This window comes from Doryrhamphus excisus, chromosome 3, assembly GCF_030265055.1.
Source record: "Doryrhamphus excisus isolate RoL2022-K1 chromosome 3, RoL_Dexc_1.0, whole genome shotgun sequence".
NCBI classification, from domain to species: domain Eukaryota; kingdom Metazoa; phylum Chordata; class Actinopteri; order Syngnathiformes; family Syngnathidae; genus Doryrhamphus; species Doryrhamphus excisus.
The window spans coordinates 28,445,463-28,472,031 of record NC_080468.1 but is presented as its reverse complement, the minus strand read 5'-3'; the positions used below and the strand labels follow the sequence as shown (position 1 = coordinate 28,472,031).

Here is a 26,569-nt window from a genome sequence, read left to right as displayed (position 1 = left end):
TTAGTACACTAGTTAGTACATAGGTTAGTACATGGATTAGTATACTAGTTAGTACATGGATTAGTATACTAGCTAGTACATACATTGGTACACTAGCTAGTACACTAGTTAGTACATAGATTAGTACACTAGTTAGTACATGGATTAGTATACTAGCTAGTACACTAGTTACTACATAGATTAGTACACTAGTTAGTACATGGATTAGTATACTAGCTAGTACACTAGTTACTACATAGATTAGTACACTAGTTAGTACATGGATTAGTATACTAGCTAGTACACTAGTTAGTACATAGATTAGTACACTAGTTAGTACATGGATTAGTATACTAGCTAGTACACTAGTTACTACATAGATTAGTACACTAGTTAGTACATGGATTAGTATACTAGCTAGTACACTAGTTACTACATAGATTAGTACACTAGTTAGTACATGGATTAGTATACTAGCTAGTACACTAGTTACTACATAGATTAGTACACTAGTTAGTACATGGATTAGTATACTAATTTGTTCTTTACTTGTTTGTCTCCTTGAGCTACTTTATGTTTCTTAACTTACTGCGCTGCATCAAAATGCTACTACATTTTTCACTGGACGCTTGAACATGTGATTAAAAGCACGACTAAGGGTTAGCGGTTGTTAACGGTTGTTAACGGTTGTTAACGGTTGTTAACGCGAGGCCATGAGTGAATAAACAACATGGGCACGTTACCACAGGCCAGTTGTCGCCTCCAAGGTCCCAGGGTGACTCCTGCTTCCTGACAGGCGGCAGCATACGCTTCATAGCTAGCACAGCGTAACTCCTCACTGCCACGCTCAGCACACAGGTCATATACACAGTCGCTGTAACGCAATCATCATCATCATCATCATCATCATCATCATCGCCGTCAGTATTGCTGTCAGGATTTGAACATGACGGCTGTACTCACTCCTGGTAGCTTTTTGGCGCCAAGACGGCGTGGCAGGCAGCAAACAGGCCGTTAGCCTCAGCTAGAGCTCCACATTTAGCTACATCCTCGTACTCGCTCAGTTCAGCCTGCGAGCAGCCGGACGTCTCAAAGCCGGAATCAGGATCTGTGTCCACCTCTCGCCTGGACAGGACAAAATGCATTCGCCTTAAGTGCAATAAATTGCTAATTTACTCGTCCCACCCCCTTTTCTTCTTTTTGCGTTATGAAGGTCTCCGTAGAACCTCCTTAAAATCTAACCATGCAAATCTGCAATCTTGCAATTTTTCAACTGGTTTTAAAGCTTTCTGTGAGCTTTCTTTCTAAAGTACCACAGCTGCAGTGCAGTAATCCCTCGTTTATCACAGTTCATTTTGGTTCCAGACCCACTGTGATTAGTGATATTTTGATATTTTGCATAGGATTCCTTTTTCATAAATGGAATACTGTCAGTTATGACACATTAAACATGTCTATAAGCGTCTATATACAGGTTTTAACATTAGAGCCCTCTAAACCTGAAATAACACCCCTATGGTCTACGTTACATTGACATGATCTAATACAGTAGATACAGTTATGCTCACAATAATAGCAGTGCGTTTAAAAAAGGTCAGTAAACCTCAAAATTCTTCAAATTAATTTTATTCTAATGCACACAAATGCAAAATGGGGACACTGCACATTTTATTCAAAGCCAGAAAACTAGACAAAGTCATTGAATTTGATGATATTTTACATATTTTTTATATATTATATATATTATATAATTTATATTTTTTTTCACATAATCGGCGATCTCACTAATTGAACTCAGCTAATTGAATATGATATTTCTTGACTATCTCAAATCAAATCAAATCAAAGTCAACTTTGTAGAGCACTTTTCCTGCAAAGACATGCAACACAAAGTGCTTTACAGAATTAAAACAATTACCACAATTAAAAGGAAAAAACAAAGAAACAAAAGAAAGCCCCTCCTTCCCACCCTCCATACTAGACACACACACACACACACACACACACACACACAATCACACACAGTAGGGAGACATGGGATGGCACTGAGGATCAAGGAAACGCCACCTTTGGGGCCGTCCACACTGGGAGGAGCCGCAGGCCGTGCCATCGGAGCCCCCCGACTCCGACAGACGGGCGGATCCCCACATTAAAGGGAGGAACCCCCAGCCGGCCGGGTCAAAGGGACCCAAGGATGGCACCCCCTCAGCAGACCCGACAAAGCCCCCAGTGTGGAGGACCCCCCCTAACTGGAGTTAAAAGCTGAAGACCAAGGGCATAAAATAGGACTAAAAAGATAAAAAGAAAACACTGGAGTTAAAAGCTGAAGACTAAGGGCATAAAATAGGACTAAAAAGATAAACACAAACACAAGAAAAGATTAAAAGTATTAGTTAAAATCCTGATTAAAAAGGTGTGTCTTTAATCTTTTTTTATCTGTAAAATATCATCAAATTCAATGACTTTTTCTAATTTTCTGGCTTTGAATAAAATGTGCGGTGTCGCCAATGCATTTGTGTTCATTAAAATTCTTCAATAATTTGAAGAAATTTGAGGTTTACTCACCTTTTTAAACACACTGCTGTTATTATGAGCATAACTGTATAATAAGATACATAAATCCCGGTGCTTGTCTGACTGAACAATTACTGGCACCTACCAATGTGAAATACTACATTCTACTACTACTACTACTACTACTACATTCACAACTTGTAGTTGTATTTTACTTCATGTAGCCATTTTTGGATATAATAGTCGGCCATACTGAACCACAAAAGAGAATGATTTATGAATGTATATTTGAAAAAGCATGATGACATGTGTCAAAAATGATAACACCTGTCACGTACTTTACGTGGTATACCCAGGAACAACATACCTGTGAAGGTGTATGACATTCCCGACGTCACCGCCATCGGGGCCCTCAACCGATCTGTCGCTCACTCGCCAGCTTTCTCCAAATACATTCAAGTCCCGGACTACCGTCCCGTCCGGCTTCATGTACTCGTTTCTGGTGATGCCGTCGTAGTTTCCACACAGTCCTCTCACAACGTTCTTGTAGGTGCTCGGAAGAATGATCTCTGATGCACGGAAAAAAGGTTCCTGTTCACGCCATGGAAAGAATATTTGATGTTTCCTGTCATTTTACCTCCGCGACTTTTCCCGTCGAAGCGCACAGTAAGTCCGAAGTCGGTTACGAGCTGAACCTGTCTGGAGTTCATTGTGATGGTTAATCCGTCAACTGGCCTAAGAGGAGGCGAAACGCTCTCCCCGTTCACCTGAACAACAAGAACAAGTTAGATTTCGCCATTTTAGCATCAGAAGCATCAAAGACAAATTACCCACCAGGACCGCCTTCCTCTGCAGGAATCGAACAGACACGCCGTAAACGTCCACATACATCTGATCCAGGAAGGACACCCTCTGGTTTCCGCCGCGTCGAATGTTCTTTCCACGTACGGTCAGCGACTCCAGCGAGCCTGGCAGCTCGTGATCCCGAGTCAGGACGTAAGTGTACGGGCCCTGGAAGTGATGCGTGAAACCGTCGAACGTTCGGTAGTGGGGATCCCCCGACACGCTGCACTTGTCAAACTCTGGACAGACGAGAGTTTGGGGCGTCAGCGTCACTCTCGTAACATCGGAACTTTGCATCTTTAGCTCGTAACTGCTCGTAGCTCGTAACGGCCTTTTTACGGTGTTTGGTGCGAGAGGCAAAAAGAGGTGTGATGATGCAACTCTCCACTAATGGATTTTACGTCAGAGCAATGTGAAGCCATTAACACGGCCACAAGGGGGCAGAAGTGCTGAAGTGAGAGAGCGTGGAGGAGGGGAGCGTGCAGAAGGACACGCATTGGAGGGAAATGTTAGCACATGTGCTAACATTGCCGTGCACACGCACCCCTGTCCCTTCCCGAGTCCCTACCCGAGTCCCTAAGGACTCCTTCGGACTCCCTCAGGACTCCCTCAGGACACCCTCAGGACACCCTCAGGACACCCTCAGGACACCCTCTGGACTCCCTTGAGACTCCCTTGAGACTCCCTTGAGACTCCCTTGAGACTCCTTCGGGACACCCTCAGGACTCCTTCAGGACACTCTCAGGACTCCCAAGGGAGTCCCTAAGGACTCTCAGGACTCCCAAGGGAGTCCCTAAGGACTCCTTCAGGACACTCTCAGGACTCCCAAGGGAGTCCCTAAGGACTCCTTAGGACTCCCTCTGGAATCCCTCTGGAATCCCTCAGGACTCCCTCAGGACACCCTCAGGACACCCTCAGGACACCCTCTGGACTCCCTTGAGACTCCTTCGGGACACCCTCAGGACTCCTTCAGGACACTCTCAGGACTCCCAAGGGAGTCCCTAAGGACTCCTTCAGGACACTCTCAGGACTCCCAAGGGAGTCCCTAAGGACTCCTTCAGGACACTCTCAGGACTCCCAAGGGAGTCCCTAAGGACTCCTTAGGACTCCCTCTGGAATCCCTCAGGACTCCTTCAGGACTCCCTCAGGACACCCTCTGGACTCCCTTGAGACTCCTTCGGGACACCCTCAGGACTCCTTCAGGACACTCTCAGGACCCCCGAGGGAGTCCCTAAGGACTGCTTAGGTCCCCCTCTGGACTCCCTAAGGACTGCTTCAGGACTCCTTCAGGACACTCTCAGGACTCCCTCTGGAATCCCTCAGGACTCCTTAGGACTCCCTCTGGAATGCCTCAGGACTCCCTTAGGACTCCCTCAGGACACCTTCGGGACACCCTCTGGACTCTCTAAGGACTCCTTCAGGACACCCTCTGCACTCCTTCAGGACACCCTCGGGACTGCTACAGAACGCTCTCGGGACTCCCTTGGGACTCCCTCGGGACACCCTCTGGACTCCTTCGGGGCAACCTGGGGGCTCCCTCGGGACTCCTTCAGGACACTCTGGGGACTCCCTAAGGACTCCCTCAGGACTCACTGGCAGGCTGGCAGTAGACGTCCCCATGTTTGTCCAGGGCGCACACTGAGCTGGAATCACAGCTGTGGCTCTTGCATGTGATCTGCCCTCCCAGGTTACACGTGCACCTCTCAACACATTTGTCCGTCAGCCATATGTCTCCCACCTGCAAAAATACACATAAAAAAAACATCGTTATTAAAAAAATGTATCTTGCTTCAAACACGTGTCAACAGCGTTCTGCTTCTCAAGAACAACATGGTACCCATAACCGATACCTTTTTATAGTGTACTTTGTGCACACCCGGAGGTAAGAAGGACTGGAACAAATCAGGACTTTTTGATGAGTCCTGAATGAAACATGACCACTAGCACATAGAATATAGTGCGGATGGAGCCCCCTGCTGTGGCCTAGCAAGGTGCACTGTATTCGGGGACATGCTCCGAGCAGCCGGAGTGATGCTACGGAGCTCTTTGGCAAAGCTTTAGCGTTTTAGCTGCAAGCCCCCAGCCTGGCAGCAATGTGGCGTTTCAGGTGGCTGGTAAGGTTTTTGGTACTGCATGCCCCCCCCCATCATGGAGCTTTTTGTACAACTAGTACAAAAAATGTCTCTGAAGGGGAAGTTTCGACAGGCCATTAACGTCACAGCCAGGAGAAAAAAAAGGGAGAGCTTGACCTGTACAGTATGGCCTTATTGGAGCGTTTTTTTTAATTATGGGTTATCTGAGCCATTTTTATGTTATCGGATTTATGAGTATGTCATCATAATTCCAATTAAATGTTTATGGTATATAATTACCACAAAGCTGAACTTTCTTACTCTGTATATTACAATACATGGTCCTAAACATAATTATGCTAAAATAGACTCAACACATACATATGATTATTTTTATATGATATATGAAAATGTATTTCAATACTCACGTCATAGTACTCTCCGAGTGAATCCAGGCAGCCACATTTGCTGAGCGGCACACATTTGCCGTCGCTGAGGACGAAGCCGGCGTCACACTGGCAACCTTCCACGCAGGCAGTCGGCGGCAGGTGGCAAGCGATTGGGAACAGATCGGAGCAGGTCGGCGGGCAGGGGGCGGTGCAGTCGGAATAGTGGCTGTTAGGCGGGCAGGGCAAAGCTGCAAAAGAACATCAGTTTCCACATCAAAAAAAATGCCTCTTTTGGATATCATGCACAGTCGTGACTTTTCTATTCTAGTATCACCGTTCATAGTGACCACCATTGTGGTCGGCGTCGTAGCGAAATAAAGTTAGCACTGTTCAGAGCAGCATATCATGCATGTTTGTAACTACAATGCTCATCAGCCAAAAGCTATATAAAGTTAGCATCAATGTAAACATAAAAGAAACAAAAACAAATACATTTTCCGAGGCAGAGCAGCATATCATGCATAGTTGTGACTAATCCAGTGTCAGCATCGTTTACAGCAACTTTTTCAAAACAAAAACATACATATTTTCCCACGGTGCTACAACTCTCCATAGCGCTACAGCATGACACTTAGCATTAACACAAAAAACACACCATCTGGTTTTGAGGCAGAGGAGCATACCATGCACAGTTGTGACTATTTCATCATCAATTAAAAAATAAAATCACCAGCTCAGATGCTAACACCAATGCCAAAAACAAAAAATGGAACATTCTGGAGGCAATCAAGCAGCATTTCATGCATATTTGTGAATATTCCCGTGTCAGCATTATTTACAGCAACCTCTGTAAGCTCTACAAGATAGATAGATAGATAGATAGATACAATAATTTATTTTTTTTACCAACACACAGACTATTCCAGCATTGCAAAAAAACACACAAAAAAATCCCCACACAAACGCATCATTTTGCAGAAACACAGCAGCATACCATGCAGGGGTGGGCAAACTATGGCCCGGGGGCCACATGCGGCCCACCAAGCGTTTGAATCTGGCCCGTCAGTTACTTTCAGAGTATTTCAACGTTTAATATGATGTCTTATTCAGTAAAAAAAAAACAAAAAAAAAATTATAAAATTAAATTTTGTAGTTTGAGGAAATGAGAACATATAGCTGATAGTATGACAATTTTATAAAATAAAATTAGACTAATAATTCAAGGGTCACGGTGGTCTAGTGGTTAGTGCGCAGACCTCACAGCTAGGAGACCAGGGTTCAATTCCACCCTCGGGCATCTCTGTGTGGAGTTTGCATGTTCTCCCCGTGCACGCGTGGGTTTTCTCCGGGTACTCCGGTTTCCTCCCACATTCCAAAAACATGCTAGGTTAATTGGCGACTCCAAATTGTCCATAGGTATGAATGTGAGTGTGAATGGTTGTTTGTCTATATGTGCCCTGTGATTGGCTGGCGATCAGTCCAGGGTGTACCCCGCCTCTCACCCGAAGACAGCTGGGATAGGCTCCAGCACCCCCCGCGACCCTTGTGAGGAAAAAAGCGGTAGAAAATGAATGAATGAATGAATAATAATTCAAGGCAGACTGTTAGAATTGTAAGTGTAAAATAGCGCGTGTTAAATATATATTCTAGTCTCCCGCACAATTTTGTTAACTGAACGCGGCCCACGAGTCAAAAAGTTTGCCCACCCCTGGGTTAGAACATTCATTCATTCATTTTCATTTTTTGGAATTGAACCCTAGCTGTGAGGTCTGCACGCTAACCACTAGACCGCCGTGCCGCCCTCGGTTAGAACAGTTCTTGAAAAAAAAAAAAAAAATCACACAAAAGAGCACGTCATGCTCTGCAAAAAAGGATTAATTAGTCATATTTTTTATCGAGTTAATCAAATTTGTAATCTCTACTTTTACTGTTTGCGACTTGCCTTTTTATAAAATCTGGACGCGCTTCTTGAGGGTGGAGTGTTGGGTTTGGAAAACAATAGTCCATCACCCCCTGAAGTGGACACTGATTGGCTGCCATTGTGTTGGGCTTGTTTAGCATATGCTAATGGGATCCCATTGTAAATTGGGAGGGCAAGGTGAGGAGCAACGAAGCTTACATTAAAAGGTCAAGTGAAATCCCTTCTAAGCAAAGGAGCTCAAGGTTAGCCTGCCGCATCGCCGCAAAAACACAGAAGGAAGTGATTTTCCAAGACAGAGCAGCGTTTTCATTATTCCGCCATCTGTGAGAACAATACTCGTCAGTCGTGAAAAAAGTGAAGAGATAAATAAATGACTTACGACAGAATGTTTGGTTCCTCCAGCTGATGGTCACCCCGGCGCTGTGGCAAGCCTGAGCGTACGCCTCTACGTTGTCGCAGAGCGTGGCTTGCATGCCGTCGTACTCACACATGTCATACACGCAGTTTCCTAAGAAGGCCTCCGGGGGCACCACAGAGTGGCAGGGCTTGAAGACATCGGACAAAATAACAGCGGCACACTGGTCCTCGTATTGACTCTCCTCCTCTTCTGTGCAGTTGGGGTGGACATCCGGGCGTTTGTCTGGTTGACAGCTGAGACCAAAAGACAAGGCGGTGAAAATGAAGTCAAAATTGAAGCCCAATCAAGTAAAAGCGATGATGCGGTGCACAGACCCAGTGTCACTGTCGCCGTCTGCCTTCCAGCTGTTGCCCAGTTCAATGACGTCCTTGGCAGGTTTCGTGTTGGGCATCAGGTTGTCGTCAGACGAGTTGTGGTTGTAGTTGCCGCACATGCCGCAAAGCTACACAAACACACAAAAAATCATTCATTCATTCATTTTCTACTGCTTTTCCTCACAAGCGTCGCGGGGGTGCTGGAGCCTATCCCAGCTGTCTTCGGGCGAGAGTCGGGGTACACCCTGGACTGGTCGCCAGCCAATCAAACAACCATTCACACTCACATTCATACCTATAGACAATTTAGAGTTTAATTAACCTAGCATGTTTTTGGAATGTGGGAGGAAACCGGAGTACCCGGAGAAAACCCACGCATGCACGGGGAGAACATGCAAACTCCACACAGAGATGGCAGAGGGTGGAATCGAACCCTGGTCTCCTAGCTGTGAGGTCTGCGTGCTAACCACTCGCCCCACAAAAAATCATATACAATATATTTTGTTTTATATTTTCAGTATAGATTTTTCCATATTTTTTTCCAGACTGTATAAATATTTATGTAATTGTATTGTGTAATGGACACGTTATACAGTACAGTTTACTTTTTAATGAAGTGAAATACAAATACAGTAATCCCTCTTTTAATCCCTCACTTAATCGGTTCCAGGTCTGATAAGACCGTGATAAGTGAATTTCCGCAAAGTATGATTCCTTCTTTATATGAAGAGCTTGCAACCAAAAGGCGCTAAATCCAATTTTCACTAAGTTGCATGTTTTTCATGAGTTTAATAGACCTCTGTCATGTGTGTCCAAATCACATATTTTGGTCCTGAAATCATTTTAAAAAATATGAAAAAAAGTGATATGAAATTTATGCTTTCAACCAAAAGGCGCTATTTCCATTTCAGATTTCAACCAAAAGGAGCTAAATCCCTTTCTTTATTCTTTATTCTGATTGGCCCAAGTTTCCCATCTATTGATAATCTGACCAATCAGAGAGAAGAATACAATTGGCACTGCACATACAGAAAGCCAGTATCAGTGCGCATCCTGTTTTGTTTGTGTACATTAAGTACACGTATGATAGTTACAGTATGTTATGCAATTCAGGAGAACACAAATTGTGTTTTTACAGTATTCTGTAACATGGAAGTTTTTTTTTTACGCCATAAAAGGCATGTCTCTACCTTGACACCTCCAACTTTCATGAGAAACATTATTTGACTTGTACTAAAAAACATACAATGTAAAGAGTTTGTCATGAGATGATTTTTGTCACTGTCACCTTCATGGTGCAGTCAAATATGAGCACTGCTTTTAATAATAACATTTTTATTAATTTAATTAATAATAATTATTTTGTATTGTATGTTGAGAATGGCTTCTGTGTTGTAATTATTTTATTAGCATAGCACATTAAAGCACCTTACATTCTTTTACAACAATGCCATTGAAGAAGTTAAAGGTGACTTCAAATTTATTTCAGCCAAAAGGCGCTAAAAAATTAAAAAATATATATAAAATACATGGTGTGTGCAGGATTTTTATAGCATGCATTTTTATGACCTATATTGATAGCTCTTTCATTTGCAATATAGACTTGATGACCAAATAGATTGATATGTGCGTAGTTAAAAATCATTGATTTTCTCAAAATCAGTCAAAATGGATTTAGTGCCTTTTGGTTGCAAGCTAATCATATATAGAATATTTTCATATGGCATAGAAAACCTGCTATGGCGTTTGGCGGAGTCTGCGCTCTCCCCGTACTTTTCTATTTAATATACATAGTACTTTTAATATGTAGACGGAAGCTGCTAAATTTGAAACACATTGTAGCGAGGGATGACTGAATAAGACACGTTAAGACACGTTATTGTATGTAGCAGGAAGTATCATAATAAAAAAGAAGCTGTATTTGGAAGGCCTTAAACAGGTTTTCTATGCTCTAATTACAACAATATTCTATAGAAAGAAACTTCTGGGGAATTCACTTATCACGGTCGGGTCTGACGACGATGTCATCACTCGTGCGCTGATATCATTACCGGCAGAAAAAACAATACCGATATGAACCGATATCATTTTCATGCCGTTAATATCAACCAAGGGGCAGGTCATCAGATGATCACGCTAACCAGGTCATTAAAAAACGTACGCTTTGTTTTTAAATCCTGCTATGGTAAATCTCACAGCTTTACAGATGCCACATGAATGTCAAGGCTAACTACTAGCGACACGCACCTTGTCAAAGTATTCGCCAGGCACGGTGATCTCCAGGTGATGAACGCCATCAAATTTCACTTGCAGACCGAAGTTGGTATCCAGCAGGTTGTACGCGCCGCTGGTTATCACCTTGGCGCCACTAACCGAAACTGGCGTTCTCACGCGACGCTTGTTGACCTACATGGGGGGGGGGGGGGGGGGGGGAACGTGGAATAAAAGAGTTATTTGACGTTATTCGATTTTACATTCAAGAACATTAATACCCACCAGAACTCTGCGGCCTTTCTGCAGTTCAATTTCCACATCATGAGGGAGGTAAACTTTGACCGAACGAACGTACGACGCCTCTGGCTGACCGCGCTCCTCGTTTTTCGCCACGACCGTGAACGGCGTTACCCTCGTAGCGTTACATACCTTGGGAGAGAAAACAGGAAAGAAATCATATGGTCAAGAAAAGCACAAAAAATTATTATCGGATTATTGGTATCGGCGGCGGGCGGCACGGTGGTCTCGGGGTTAGCGCGCAGACCTCACAGCTAGGAGACCGGGGTTCAATCACACCCTCGGGCATCTCTGTGTGGAGTTTGCATGTTCTCCCCGTGCATGCGTGGGTTTTCTCCGGGTACTCCAGTTTCCTCCCACATTCCAAAAACATGCTAGGTTAATTGGCGACTCCAAATTGTCCATAGGTATGAATGTGAGTGTGAATGGTTGTTTGTCTATATGTGCCCTGTGATTGGCTGGCGACCAGTCCAGGGTGTACCCCGCCTTACGCCCGAAGACAGCTGGGATAGGCTCCAGCACCCCCGCGACCCTCGTGAGGAAAAGCGGTAGAAAATGAATGAATGAATGAATGGTATCGGCGGCTACATCGTCCCAACATCCCTAATCGATATATATGTTTTAAATGACACAAATGACAATGACAAGAACATTTACTACAATATCCTAAAGTGATTTTTACTCATGCATATTTCTATTCAGTATATTCCTCCGCTTATCCGGATCTGGGTAACTGAGGCAGTAGTCTCAGTAGGGAAGTCCAGACTTCCCGGTCCCCGGACACCAAGGCATTCCCAGGCCAGCTGTGAGACATAATCCCAAGTCTGCCCCGGGACCTTCTCCCGACTGGGCATGCCGGGGAGACCTCAACAGGGAGGCGTCCAGGAGGCATCCGGACTAGATGCCCAAGCCCCTAGATGACTGACCTCTTCACCCCATCTATTAGGAAAGTCATTTCAGCCACTTGTATCCGCAATCTCGTTCTTTTGGTCGTGACCCAAAGCTCATGACTATAGGTTAGGTCACAGCCCGAAGAGGCCATCAGGACCACATCTGCCTTGGCGGAGACCAACGTTTACGGGAAAGAGGCTACACTTACTGCTGGTAATAGGAACCAAGCACCCTCCACCACCCTCGCAAGGGTGTAGAGAGCTGGTCCTGTGTTCCACGACCGGGACGAAAACCACATTGCACCTCTTGTAGCCAAGGTTCGTACCCTTCTCTCCAGCACCCTGGAATAGACTTTCCCAGGGAGGAGTGTGATCCCCCTATAGTTGGAACACACCCTCCGGTCACCCTTCTTGAAAAGGGGGACCACCACCCTGGTACTCTTCCCGACTTCCACGCAATATTGAAGAGAAGTGTCAGTCAAGATAGCCCCTCAACATCCAGAGCCTTGACGAAACTCGTCCACCCCTGGAGCTTTGCCACATTTTGACCACCCCAGATACCTCAGCCACGGTGATGGAACTGTCCACATATGTGTCCTCAGACTCTGTGGGATTGAGAAGGACCTGAAAGTATTCTCTACACCGTCCAACTATATCCTCAGGCGAGGTCTACAGGCCCCGACACTACTGTAAAGAGTGTGGATCGGGTACTGATCCCGATTCTGAGGCGTCGGACGGTTTGCCTGAACCTCTTCAAGGCCAACCAAAAGTTGTGCCCCTCCCCCTGACGGTACCTGTCAGCCGCTTCAGGAGTCCCACAAGCCATCCACGCTCGATAGGACTCCTCCTTCAACCATAAGTTTTGAACTAATAAACAAATAGCAGGAAGATACCTGGACCAGAGTGTATGTGCAGGTGCCCATGAAGGTGTGCATCACGCCGTCAAAGGTGTAGTAGTGAGGGTCTCCGGCAACGTGACATACTCCTTTACCTGAGGAGAGAGTTCAAGTTGTATGACATGTCCAGAGAACGTAAACATCAGCACCGCTATGGTGGACTACAGCAGCCAAGCTAACCAGAAAGATGCGTTAGCATAGATCAGGGGTGCTCACACTTTTTCAGCATGCGAGCTACTTTTAAAATGACCGAGTCAAAATGATCTACCCACTACAAAAATGCAAAACATCTATTTATTTTCAAATGTATTGAGGATTATTTGTACGTACAATGTATGTTGATGTACCTTACATAACCAAATGAGCCAATATTGCAAAACACACATAATTAACTATTAACATTTTTTGTAATTACCTGAGTTTACTTTGATGACTTGCACTGAATTGAACCAGCCAGGGATGCATAGTCCGGACAGTAGCTGCTGATAGCCAGCCTCAAGCACACTTCCAAATGTTTATCAGTCATGGATAATATCCGTATCACAATATCCGTATAATATTCCATATCCGTATGGAAGTGATATGTTTTTTGCCTTTTTACTTGGTCCAGTTTTTGCCTTTTTACTTGGTCCAGCTCCTTCACTCATTTTAGTGACCATAAACTTTAGCGAGGGCTTAAAATCTCGCAATTCGCCGACTAGCTTAGCACTTTGCATCGTTGTTTACGCATGAGCGGTGACCTAAAGGTCAAAATTCAGTTGTCATCTGACTGGTTGTCCTGTATGTCAATCAAGTAACGGGGATGGATGATAGGCTGACATCGTAAGTTCTGCTGCACTTAGAGACGTTGTTTGATTTGATTGGTCGCCCGAAGGGCAACATTCAGTTGTCATCTGAATGGCTGCCCTGTATATCAATCAAGTGATGGCATTGATGCTAGGATGATATTTTTTTAATGTCACGCCGCGATCGACCAGTACCACCTCCGCGATCAACCGGTAGATCGCGATCGACTTAATGAGCACCCCTGGTTTAGATCATGAGTGTAGAGCGTGGCTGGGACAAAGTTGGATAAGGACTTTGCAGTACGTAATAAATATATCGGGAAACTAGCACACACGGGCAGCAGGACAAACACGCACAGTCACCTCATCCGCGAGGACAAATGTTGATTTTGATCATGAAAACCAAGACGTACCCGTAGAGTGGCAGTCCAGGATGCCGTCCAGCACTTTGCATTCCTGCGCTGGGCTACACTGCCACGGCTCACAGGTCACATTGTGGTTGCTGTTACACTTACAACGCTCCGAGCAGTCCGTCTCTGTAAACCAGGTATCTCCCACCTCCAAACATCGGACAAGAATGACTCCACCAAAAACAGCAGCGAGCATGTGAGAGGAAGAGAGGAAACGCCAGATGCTTACCGGTCGGTATTTTCCATTGCTGTCCGTGCAGCCGCATTCGCTCAGCGGCACACATTGGTCACCGCTGAGGATGAGTCCATCGTTGCAGACGCAGCCTTCCACGCAGGGTTGTTCACAGGCACCGCCCGGCCCTGCGGGGTCCTGACAGCTGGGTTGGGGACACGCGGAACCGCAGTGGGTGTAGTGACTGCCGGGGGGGCACTTCAGAGCTAGATGGGCGGGCAGAGACAACATAGAACATCATGCCGGGGGGCCCCTAACAAGGGGGTGGTGCCTGCAACTCACGGCAGAAGGTGGTGTTCCTCCAGTTGATGGGGACTCCCGCGAGGGCGCACATGTCGGCGTAGCTCTCCACGGCTTGGCACAACGCCACAGTTTGCCCCCCTGTGGCGCACATGTCATATATGCAGTTTTCCAAGAAGGACTCAGGGGGGACGATGGAGTGACACAGCTTGAAGATGCCTGAAGGACAAAAAGACATCATGATAATACGTCCAATGATGAAAGGACAAAAAGACATAGCTTTATCATGGAAATATGACCATACATGACTTAATCATGAAGCTATGTATGTATCTGGCGTGAATGTGTGTTGGGGGGGTACCATCGAGGTCAGTGATCATGCCGCAGCTCGTTGGTTTCTTGGCGTCTTCCTCCACCTTTTGATCACAGTCCTCCTGGCCACCACCGTTACTGCAACTGGACAAGCGCAAATAAAATATGTAAGACAGATATTTTTTAGATATTCATTCATTCATTCATTTTCTACCGCTTTTTCCTCACAGGGGTCGCGGGGGTGCTGGAGCCTATCCCAGCTGTCTTCGGGCGAAAGGCAGGGTACACCCTGGACTGGTGGCCAGCCAATCACAGGGCACATATAGACAAACAACCATTCACACTCACATTCATACCTATGGACAATTTGGAGTGGCCAATTAACCTAGCATGTTTTTGGAATGTGGGAGGAAACCGGAGTACCCGGAGAAAACCCACGCATGCACGGGGAGAACATGCAAACTCCACACAGAGATGACCGAGGGTGGAATTGAACCCTGGTCTCTTAGCTGTGAGGTCTGCGCGCTAACCACTCGACCGCCGTGCCGCCCTTTTTTAGATATATTTGTTTTTATTTTGGTATTGACACAAGTGGACAAGATGAAAGATGAAGTTTTTCATGGAAGATAGGATTTCTGTTCCATTTTTAAGGTTAGCATGACTTACTCGGGTCGAGGGTCAGGAACCTGCCAGCTGTCTCCCAACTCATTGGTGCTAGCGGCAGGACTGTTGTCCGGCTTTAGGTTGTCATCTTTCGGATTCCCGTTGAAATTCCCTGTCACAAAAAAAGCATCAAGTTGCTAAATTCATAATGAGCGTGAGCGTTAAAATGCCAGCATGCTCGTCAACACTTCTTACCACACATTCCGCAAAGCTGCCCGCTGTAGGAAGTGGGAATGCTGACGTCGGCGTGGTGGTTGCCGTCAAATCGCACCCTCAATCCAAAAAGTGTCTCCAGGATGATAAACTTGCCACTCAGGTAGACTGTGACGTCGTTGGCGGCCTTGACGGGCGGGACCGCCACAGATCCGTTAACCTGTACAGCACAGAAAAAATAGTACACAAGTTGTGCTTGTAAGTTTGTTCACACCCCCTCAGCTGTGGATGTACGCCGCCCTTGGAGGGGGGGGGCGCCGTACTTCTTGCTCTCTTGTTTCGGAAATGCTAAATGAAGGGCATCCGGATTATAAAGGGCTCAAGCCAAAAAAGATCCGCTTTTTGGGGGGACTCAGGAAGGAAAAAAGCCAAAAGAAACAAACAAAATGTATTTTTTTTTTTAGTTTATTCTCAGAAATGTACAACTTTATTATTTTCTTGTAAAGTTATTGGAATATTACAAGGTTTTTCCTCGTAAATTTGCAACTTTATTTTCAGAAATGTAAGACTTTATGCTGATAAAGTTTTACCATTTTTTTTGTCGTGCCTGTGCAAAATTATTCTGATAATATTACGACTTCCTTCTCGTAATATCGTCATTTTTTCTTTCTTTTTTTCTTTTACTATGACTTTATGATTTCTGATGATTTCTGGTCACAAGGTTGGCGCTAACACCCGTATTACATCATACTCAGATGACCAAGCCGATGCGGAACGAGTGACAGGCAGAACCAGAGGCCGTAAAAAAAAAGTGAAATGAAAAGATAATATGTCAATGTCTTCATTTAAGTCTATGTGAGAGGTGATAAAATAATGTAAATGTTCAATCAGAACTCGTTTAAATTAATATACAGTGGAACCTCGGTTAGCGTCTGCCCCGGTTAGCATGTTTTTTGGTTAAGATTTTGTTATCATTTGCCCAGTTTTGCGTACAATATGGCGCACGTCTTGGCGTGTTATTAACCCTGTAGACGCCAGCGTATTTGGTTGATATTACTATTTCAAAAGGTTGGAGCTTGAAAATGGTTAGAGAAAAAAGGTAAACTGTAAATGAGAAAAATCCTCCGTATGACCCCAAGTTTCTCATTTGCATATGATGATGTCACCAGGCTCAGAGATTCCTGTGTCTCCACAGTAGTCAAAAGGCTCATCAAAACGTCGGAGCCGCTTGTCGTACTCTTCCTCATCGCTCACGCAAGCCCAGCCATCATCATCATCATCATCATCATCATTTACAGCGGGATCTTGAACGCCACTGCTGCCTCCGCCGCTACTTCAAGCTGCGGATTCTACCGCGTCTGCCGTTATTTACACCGTTTCTTACCTTCCCTCTAACCCCCTCACCATGAGTGATGCTTAGACCGCCCCTGCTACACCCACCAGATGCACCCTGCCCTCCCAAAGCATGGGGCCCCCAAATGGGCTGCTTGTGGACTGTCATGGCGAGCTGACTCTCTGCCACCATGGACACAAGGTTTCTATTATTGGTTTTATTTAGGACCAGCTTCCTGATTGGCCGCCTCAGAGGGTCGCCCCACAGTAAAAGACAAGAAGAGCACCCCCCCCTGAATTGAAGTAACCCACCTGGAGTGTGCGTCCCTTGCCGAGGATGAGCGTTAAACCGTTCACGTTGACCACGACAGCCCTGACGTAGGAAACCTTCTTGTTGCTCCCCCTGTGCTCGTTCTGGGTGTCCACGGTGAAATAGGGCAAGTTGTTGGAAGAGTTGCAGAGCTTGGTCAGGGTGTAAGAGCATGCCCCCATGTAATGGTGGACCCGCTTGTCAAATGTGGTGTAGTGGGGGTCTCCGGAGACAGAACAGATACCGTTTCCTGTGGTTGGACATAAGAAGAAGTGGGGGAATTTTCATTCATCATATAGGAGTCTGGGTTAGCGCGCAGACCTCACAGCTAGGAGGACCAGGGTTCGATTCCACCCTCGGCCATCTCTTTGTGGAGTTTGCATTTTCTCCCTGTGCATTCGTGGGTTTTCTCCGGGTATTCCGGTTTCCTCCCACATTCCAAAAACATGCTAGGTTAATTAGTGACTTCAAATTGTCCATAGGTATGAATGTGAGTGTGAATGGTTGTTTGTCTATATGTGCCCTGTGATTGGCTGGCCACCGGTCCAGGGTGTACCCCGCCTCTTGCCCGAAGACAGCTGGGATAGGCTCCAGCATCCCCCGCGACCCTCGTGAGGAAAAAGCGGTAGAAAATGAATGAATGAATGAATGAATATAGGAGTCTGTACGATACTGGGGGTGTAGGGGTCGTGGGTATAAAAGAGTGGTCTCTAAAGTGCGGCCCGAGGGCCATTTATGTCCCACGACACATGTTTTTTTTACCAACATATCTTCAGAGAGTTCAATGCCAGGGGTTCCGAAAGTGGGGTACGCATACCCCCAGGGATACGTCAATTGCCATAGGGGGCGCGTGAATAAAAAATGTAACACCTTGTGGAGACCTTGTGACAAGAAATGTGATTGAACGTACCTAGGGGGCGACATTGGTACTCTCCTTGGTGGAGCTGACAACTTTCAGTGTTGGCTTTACAGCTGCTGTTGGTGCACTGTATCAACGATCCACTTTCACACCGACACTTCTCCTTGCAGCCCTCGGAGAGCCACTCATCACCCACCTGACACATACAGATACAGTTTACTCATACACCCGAATATTACAGCACTTTACACAACATTACACAACTATAAAAATACATGGGTAATACACGAGTAATGTGACAAGACTATAAAGTCTTTGCAATTGCAATAAAAATGTGAGGAAAAAGTCATGTCAAACATTCTGGAACAAATTGTTGACATAAACCAAGGTTCCTCTGTACTCTAATATTGCTACAGTGTACATGGTAACATTAATATTTCTTTATCGCTAATAGCAATTGAAGGACCCTTACAGGATGGTATGTCCCACTGGCATCCGAACAGCCACAGTCTTTGAGGGACACACACTTGTCGTCACTGAGGATGAATCCAGGGTCACATCGGCATCCTTCCACACAGACGTCTTGACAGCCGGGGGGTCCCACCACCCCCAAACACGTCTCTGGGCAGGAGCTTACGCACAGAGAGTACGAGCTGTTGGCGGGACACTGCAAGGCTAAAAAGACAGGAAGAACCAGTAATTATTGGTTGTAGTTATTATTATTATTATTATTATTATTATGGGCCTGCTTGCAAAACACTTGCAGCATCTTGTGCAACATTGCACAAAATCACTTCTCATTATGTTGTTTTACCATCACGTTACATGCCGTATAGTGTGACATTTGGCCTATAAACATGACGGTAATTAAAAAAAAACCCTGCCTCAAGGACTAATTATTAGGTAAAGTAGATCCCCTCCTGTTCTGGCTTGGCATTTGTTCCCCCGCATGTTTTCCGCTTTCTTTTTGCTGCTTTAAATTCTATATATAATTAGTTTTTTTCACTGAAAGTGCTCATGATGCAAAACACATGTTAATCTTGTTATTTTTGTCACTAACAACAGTCTCTTTCTGGATCTGGACACCCCTTCCATTCTTTCAATTGCTTTTGTGCTGTGGGGGCCCTTTTTTTGTAGAATTTCTGATGTTGTCAAACATTAATTCATTCATTCATTTTCTACCGCTTTTTCCTCACGAGGGTCGCGGGGGGGGTGCTGGAGCCTATCCCAGCTGTCTTTGGGCATAAGGCGGGGTACACCCTGGACTGGTCGCCAGCCAATCACAGGGCACATATAGACAAACAACCATTCACACTCACATTCATACCTATGGACAATTTGGAGTGGCCAATTAACCTAGCATGTTTTTGGAATGTGGGAGGAAACCGGAGTACCCGGAGAAAACCCACACATGCACGGGGAGAACATGCAAACTCCACACAGAGATGCCCTGGGATTGAACCCTGGTCTCCTAGCTGTGAGGTCTGCGCGCTAACCCCTAGACCACCGTGCCGCGTTGTCAAACATATTTTTTGTTATTATGTCTGAGGGTTGTGTGGTACCAGAAGGTTGGCCCGATTTGCTGCCATAAAAAGGACTAGGCAAGTGCAACGAACATCAGCAAAATGGACACTGTCAGATTCATCGATATTGTGCTCGGCACACATGGAGGACAATTGTTTTGACTGAATTTTATCATAAGTATAGTTTATCATAACACAGACGATGAGCTCTTACGGCAGAATTCTGGCGTCCTCCACTGGTAAACGTTGACCCCAGCGCTGTGACAGGCGTCAGTGTAGGCTTGCAGTTGGTCACACAGGACCTGCTGTTGGCCTTCAAACTGACACATGTCGTACACGCAGCTCTGGAAGTACGTGCTGGGATTGACCACATCGATGCACTCTCTGAAAAATAGTTACAGATAGGGGGTGCGTTCATGAGGGTGTTTTCCTGTAGTTAAAGTCCAACGTGTTCAAAAAACAAGCCATGATGACAATAATTGTAATCTTACACCAAGAGATACCGTTTATCTTTATGGGGGGGTTTATGTATTTTTATGTGTAACACTCCAAAAATAAATCCACCCATCCAGATAAGAATGCTAACACAGTAAACACATCGCTGGTATTGTACTGTTGTACCTCACAAAAAAATTACAATTATATAATACACAGTGGAACCTTGGTTAGCATCCGCCCCAGTTAGGGTGTTTTTTGGTTTACATCAATTTACCACCCCCTCCAGTAGCAACCATTTGACACCATTTTGACTGATCTTTCAGGGCACGCAGGATATTCCGATAAACGATATAACTGCGATAAACGAGGGTCGAGTGTAATAGGATTTACATGATTTCTTATGGGAATAATGGATTCAGTTCATGTTCATGAATTCCACTCCCCAAGTTCCCAACGTACAGTAAAATAGTTTTTTTTGCATATTTGAGAATGTAATCGGATATTTCTTTGATTACTTACCGGAATGCTCCAACAGGATCTTTGATTTTGCCGCATTTTTCCGGTTTCATCACCTCAGCTTCAAGTTCAGGATTGCAGTCGGGATCAGGTTTGGTGCCTGGTGAACATCTAAATGACACAAAGCAGGGGTGCTCACACTTTTTCAGCATGCGAGCTACTTTTAAAATGAGCGAGTCAAAATGATCTACCCACTACAAAAATGCAAAACATCTATTTATTTTCAAATGTATTGAGGATTATTTGTACGTACAATGTATGTTGATGTACCTTACATAACCAAATGAGCCAATATTGCAAAACACACATAATTAACTATTAACATTTTTTGTAATTACCTGAGTTTACTTTGATGACTTGCACTGAATTGAACCAGCCAGGGATGCATAGTCCGGACAGTAGCTGCTGATAGCCAGCCTCAAGCACACTTCCAAATGTTTATCGGTCATGGATAATATCCGTATCATAATATCCGTATAATATTCCATATCCGTATGGAAGTGATATGTTTTTTGCCTTTTTACTTGGTCCAGTTTTTGCCTTTTTACTTGGTCCAGCTCCTTCACTCATTTTAGTGACCATAAACTTTAGCGAGGGCTTAAAATCTGACGCAATTCGCCGACTAGCTTAGCACTTTGCATCGTTGTTTACACATGAGCGGTGACCTAAAGGTCAAAATTCAGTTGTCATCTGACTGGTTGTCCTGTATGTCAATCAAGTAACGGGGATGGATGATAGGCTGACATCGTAAGTTCTGCTGCACTTAGAGACGTTGTTTGATTTGATTGGTCGCCCGAAGGGCAACATTCAGTTGTCATCTGAATGGCTGCCCTGTATGTCAATCAAGTGACATTGAATTGATGCTGGGATGATATTTTTTTAATGTCACGCCGCGATCGACCAGCGATCGACCAGTACCACCTCCGCGATCGACCGGTAGATCGCGATCGACTTAATGAGCACCCCTGACACAAAGGATGAAAATAAAACAATCCGTGTCCTGAATCTATGTTTTCTTCATGTCAATAATAAAATCATATTCTTTGGTGTATGCGGAATTCTAATAAAAGAAATTAGGAGATGAGCATAAAAGAACTCACGAGTCATCCTCGTCTTCTTCCGTCTGCCAGCTGTTGCAGAAGTCGTTGACGTTGGTGACCAGAGCGCCGTCTGGTTTGGTGAAGTCGTTGTCCGGGCTGCCGTCAAAGTCGCCGCAGAGGCCGCACATCTGGTTGTAGTACGAGCTAGCAAACACAGCAGCCGTTCATCATAGGTGACAACAAAGGGCTTCAAATGGTCGGAATGTCACCAGAATAAAGTTTATTCACAGGAAAAAAGGCAAACAATAAAGTAAACGAGGAATAAACCTACGTAACCCTAACTACTACTCATTCGTTCCTCAGTAACTACTCTAAATGTATGTCCCTTAGTTCCTCAGTAACTATACATAAAATTAGGAGAGAAAAGGCATCATGTTTTGCATATAAAGTCGCAGGATAGAAAAATGCACGTTCAGAAAAAGTCTTAATAAGTCTTAATATTAAAGTTATGTTAAAGAAAAAAACATAATGTAACCAGAAAAATGTTCCGCTATTGAATAATCCTCATAATAATAATAATAAAATCTAAATAATAATAATAATCCTAATTTTTCATAAATTCATTAATAAATGACCATTAGTTCATGGTTGACTACATAAAATAGGCATATTGAAGTAACTTTTATATGTATTTCCTGCTTAAATTATGCATTTTCAAGCATAAAAATGGCATAATGACAATACAAATATAATGCATTCGAAAACGTGCTATGTAGCGTAATGTCTCTGACTTTAAGGAGCGTGTGTGACGGCAGCTAGCAAAGATCCACCGTGTTTAGCATGAGTGTTAGCAGTGTGGAGAGTCTTGCTGTATCAATTGACTGGCTTGAGTTGTGGCCAACAGCAGCTCCTGTGTGAATGTTCACTGCATATGTCTGCTCTGCTTGTTAATAAATCATAAACAATAACAAAGTGCATCGTGAGTCTCTCCTTGACCACAATACAGTAGTATTCTACGCTGGTCACGAGGTGTCAGTACTGTCACATTGATGAGCCACGGCAGGAAGTACGTTGTCAATGCCAACATGTGAGTCTGTTATGTCTTATTTGCCTCTTCTTTTGTCACCATATTGGGTAATAGTAGTGTGAAGGTGACAGTAGGTGTGTTATTTCATATCCAGAGGGAACTAATAATGCAAAAAAATGCATTTAGAAGGTCGTAAACAGGATTTCTATGCTCGAACTATGAAAACATGCTGTTCATAAATAAGGAAATCGACTTGGCAGGAATTCCCTTGTTACGCTGGGGTCTGGAACCAATGAATTGCAATAAAGGAAGGAGTACTGTATTCAGAGAATACTGAAATCAATAAAATCGTAGCGTCCTGAGCAAAACGTCGAAATAACTCAAAAAAGTTAATATATTTGTAATATTGCAACTATTGCAACATTCATTCATTTTCTACCGCTTTTCCTCACGAGGGTTGCGGGGTTGCTGGAGCCTATCCCAGCTGTCTTCGGGCGTAAGGCGGGGTACACCCTAGACTGGTCGCCAGCCAATCACAGGGCACATATAGACAAACAACCATTCACACTCACATTCATACCTATGGCATGTTTTTGGAATGTGGGAGGAAACCGGAGTACCCGGAGAAAACCCACGCATGCACGGGGAGAACATGCAAACTCCACACAGAGATGCCCGAGGGTGGAATTGAACCCTGGTCTCCTAGCTGTGAGGTCTGCGCGCTAACCCCTAGACCACCGTGCCGCCCCTATTGCAACATGACAGCATCTTTCTCGTATTATCCATCCAATCGCAGGGGTATGCTGGAGCCTATCCCAGCTGATAGGTGGGGCACACCCTGGCCTGGTCGCCAGGCAATCACAGGACACATGTAGACAACACTCATTCATACCTATGGACAATTTGGAGTCTAACAACATGACAGCGTCTTTCTCATACTAGTAGAGCTTATTGTTATTATGGCTTCTGTCTCCTAAAACTATGACTTCATCGTTGTAGCGTTACACTGTCTTTCACATTGTTACGACTTCATCGTTGTAACATTCCTGCATTGTTTTCATAATACGGCCACCAAACTGTTGTAATGTTACACCGCTTTACTCGGGATATCACGACTCAATCGTTACAGCATCTTTATCTGAATATTTCGACCAAAGTGTCGTGACGTTACCACATCTTTCTCGATTGTTGTGGTACTACTACTACGGGCTGCACGGCGGCAAGTTGTTAGCGCGCAGACCTCACAGCTAGGAGACCTGGGTTTTCTCCGGGTACTCCGGTTTCCTCCCACATTCCAAAAACATGCTAGGTTAATTGGCAACTCCAAATTGTCCATAGGTATGAATGTGAGTGTGAATGGTTGTTTGTCTATATGTGCCCTGTGATTGGCTGGCCACCAGTCCAGGGTGTACCCCGCCACTCGCCCAAAGACAGCTGGGATAGGCTCCAGCACCCCCGCGACCCTCGTGAGGATAAGCGGTAGAAAATGAATGAATGAATACTACTACTACTGCAAACTACTACTACCTATTGTCGCAACATTACAGCATTGTAGACATTACGACATCGTAGTGGACGTTAAGTGTAGGGGGGGTGTTTCCATCATTACCTGGGAACAGAGATTTGGGCGTGATGCTTTCCATCCCAGCGTACTTGAAGACCAAAGGTCGTCTGCACGGTGACGTACTGACCAGCTATGCTGACCGTCACCTTAGGAGACGGCAAATGAGGTAGCGCTACACGGCGCCCATTCACCTTTAAGGAGACAACATGGAGAAATATATTATTGTAATCATTACTATGAGTAACTGATAAAGAAAAACCTAATTAGAAGATTACAATAAAAAAACATGATGTCATCATGAGAAAAAAGTAGCATCACATGAATGAAAGTCTTAATTCATTCAATACCAAAGACATATTTGCACGTTTTTATAAACTAAACACCCGATTCCAACATATTTAGACGTCTTTTACCTTATTGTTTGCGCAGGAGTCAAAAACGAGGTGATGACGCAACTCTACATTAATGCATTTCACTTCAGAGCAATCTTAAGCCATAAAAACGGCCACAAGGATGCAGCGGTGCGTTTGAGAAGAGCTGGGCAGAGATCATGTGGACGGAATATCACACATGACAGGAAGGAGGAAGAGAAAGAGTAGAGGAGTGTAGCGTGCAGAAAGTTACAGATTGTAGGGAACTTGTTTATGTTGGTATAGTTGTGTGGATATTTGATATGTCACAAAAGCAACAAATATTTGTGTCAAAGTGAAAGCTACGCTTGAAATGCATCTATTCACAAAAAGCTAAAAGCTGCTTTCTAGTTGGGAACTGATATTTTCCTGAAACTTACCTATGTAAACAAAAGACTAAAAAATTATCTTAAATAAACAGGACAGAGCCCATCTGAATGTATAGAATAGAGAACATGTCCAACAAACCAGCGTCCTCCTGGCTTTCATTAATGTGAGTGTTATTCCATCCACGGTGATGTAGAGCTTTCTCAGGTAGGACACCCCCGACACTCCTCTTTCCTCATTCTTGCCCTCCACTGAGAACCAAGGACCTGCAATGTGACACGATAACACATTGATAGACATATACCAGGGCTGTCAATCCATCAATAATTACATGTTGCGAATAGTTAACTCGTAATTATTCCCAATTAATCCCAATTAATTAAGATAGAAAGATGTTTTTATCTACAATAAGTAAATTTAAAGTAAAAACTTTTTGATAAACAATTCCAAACGCAACTACGACGACCACATGTACAGGGATATACATTTTGGAAATTCATTCATTCATTTCACGAGGGTCGCGGGGGTGCTGGAGCCTATCCCAGCTGTCTTCGAGCGAAAGGCGGGGTACACCCTGGACTGGTTGTCAGCCAATCACAGGGCACATATAGACAAACAACCATTCACACTCACATTCATACCTATGGACAATTTGGAGTGGCCAATTAACCTAGCATGTTTTTGGAATGTGGGAGGAAACCGGAGTACCGCCACACAGCCATTTTGGAAATTCATTCATTCATTCACTACTGCTTTTCCTCACGAGGGTCGCGGGGGGCAGGTGCTGGAGCCTATCCCAGCTGTCTTCGGGCTAGAGGTGGGGTACACCCTGGACTGGTGGCCAGCCAATCACAGGGCACATATAGACAAACAACCATTCCTTCCCACATTCATACTTTTCAACTTTTCATACTTTTCAATTCAATTAACCAAACATGTTTTTTGGAATGTGGGAGGAAACCGGAGTACCCGGAGCAAACTCCACACAGAGATGGCGGAGCCACTCGACCACAATGCAGCCATATTGGAAATATGGACCTTTATTTTATTTTAAAAATAATATACAGTTTTAGCGGGCGGCACGGCGGTCCAGTGCTTAGCGCACAGACCTCACAGCTAGGAGACCAGGGTTCAATTCCACCCTCGGCCATCTCTGTGTGGAGTTTGCATGTTCTCCCCGTGCATGCGTGGGTTTTCTCCGGGTACTCCGGTTTCCTCCCACATTCCAAAAACATGCTAGGTTAATTGGCCACTCCAAATTGTCCATAGGTATGAATGTGAGTGTGAATGGTTGTTTGTCTATATGTGCCCTGTGATTGGCTGGCGACCAGTCCAGGGTGTACCCCGCCTCTCGCCCGAAGACAGCTGGGATAGGCTCCAGCACCCCCCGTGACCCTCGTGAGGAAAAGCGGTAGAAAATGAATGAATGAATGAATACAGTTTTAGCATGTTAAATGGGAGCGGCATTGACACAAGCCCCCAAATAGCTGTCCTTGGCTATGCCTGCCAGTAAATAAACGCTCATAACCCAAATTGTAGCTCGCAGTTCAAAGCAAAAAATCAGCCGAGGGACGGCTCGTATCTAAAAAACACTCATGAGCTGGGATACTCGGATGCCATCATACATACCACTGTATAAATGGCAATAAAAAATAGTGGCAGTGCTCCAGTAATTTCTACC

At 44.7% G+C, this 26,569-nt stretch overlaps 1 protein-coding gene across 1 annotated transcript in view; it reads right to left on the bottom strand.

The window, feature by feature from the left end:
* zanl (zonadhesin, like) overlaps positions 1–26,569 on the bottom strand; it is a 59,848-nt gene that overhangs the window by 7,353 nt on the left and 25,926 nt on the right. Inside the window, exons 60-85 of the mRNA XM_058066821.1 lie at positions 25,030–25,154; positions 24,197–24,342; positions 21,621–21,764; positions 20,524–20,631; positions 19,781–19,950; positions 18,516–18,718; positions 18,095–18,239; positions 17,187–17,434; positions 15,585–15,762; positions 15,393–15,501; positions 14,776–14,870; positions 14,457–14,633; positions 14,172–14,380; positions 13,946–14,090; positions 12,745–12,842; positions 10,947–11,093; positions 10,698–10,856; positions 8,451–8,578; positions 8,098–8,369; positions 5,837–6,045; positions 4,930–5,074; positions 3,328–3,575; positions 3,131–3,260; positions 2,861–3,062; positions 943–1,104; positions 723–853 (exon numbers count right to left, since the gene is read on the bottom strand). Coding sequence (XP_057922804.1) covers positions 723–853; positions 943–1,104; positions 2,861–3,062; positions 3,131–3,260; positions 3,328–3,575; positions 4,930–5,074; positions 5,837–6,045; positions 8,098–8,369; positions 8,451–8,578; positions 10,698–10,856; positions 10,947–11,093; positions 12,745–12,842; positions 13,946–14,090; positions 14,172–14,380; positions 14,457–14,633; positions 14,776–14,870; positions 15,393–15,501; positions 15,585–15,762; positions 17,187–17,434; positions 18,095–18,239; positions 18,516–18,718; positions 19,781–19,950; positions 20,524–20,631; positions 21,621–21,764; positions 24,197–24,342; positions 25,030–25,154 — 4,233 coding nt within the window. The remainder of the gene's footprint in view (positions 1–722; positions 854–942; positions 1,105–2,860; positions 3,063–3,130; positions 3,261–3,327; positions 3,576–4,929; positions 5,075–5,836; positions 6,046–8,097; positions 8,370–8,450; positions 8,579–10,697; positions 10,857–10,946; positions 11,094–12,744; positions 12,843–13,945; positions 14,091–14,171; positions 14,381–14,456; positions 14,634–14,775; positions 14,871–15,392; positions 15,502–15,584; positions 15,763–17,186; positions 17,435–18,094; positions 18,240–18,515; positions 18,719–19,780; positions 19,951–20,523; positions 20,632–21,620; positions 21,765–24,196; positions 24,343–25,029; positions 25,155–26,569) is intronic.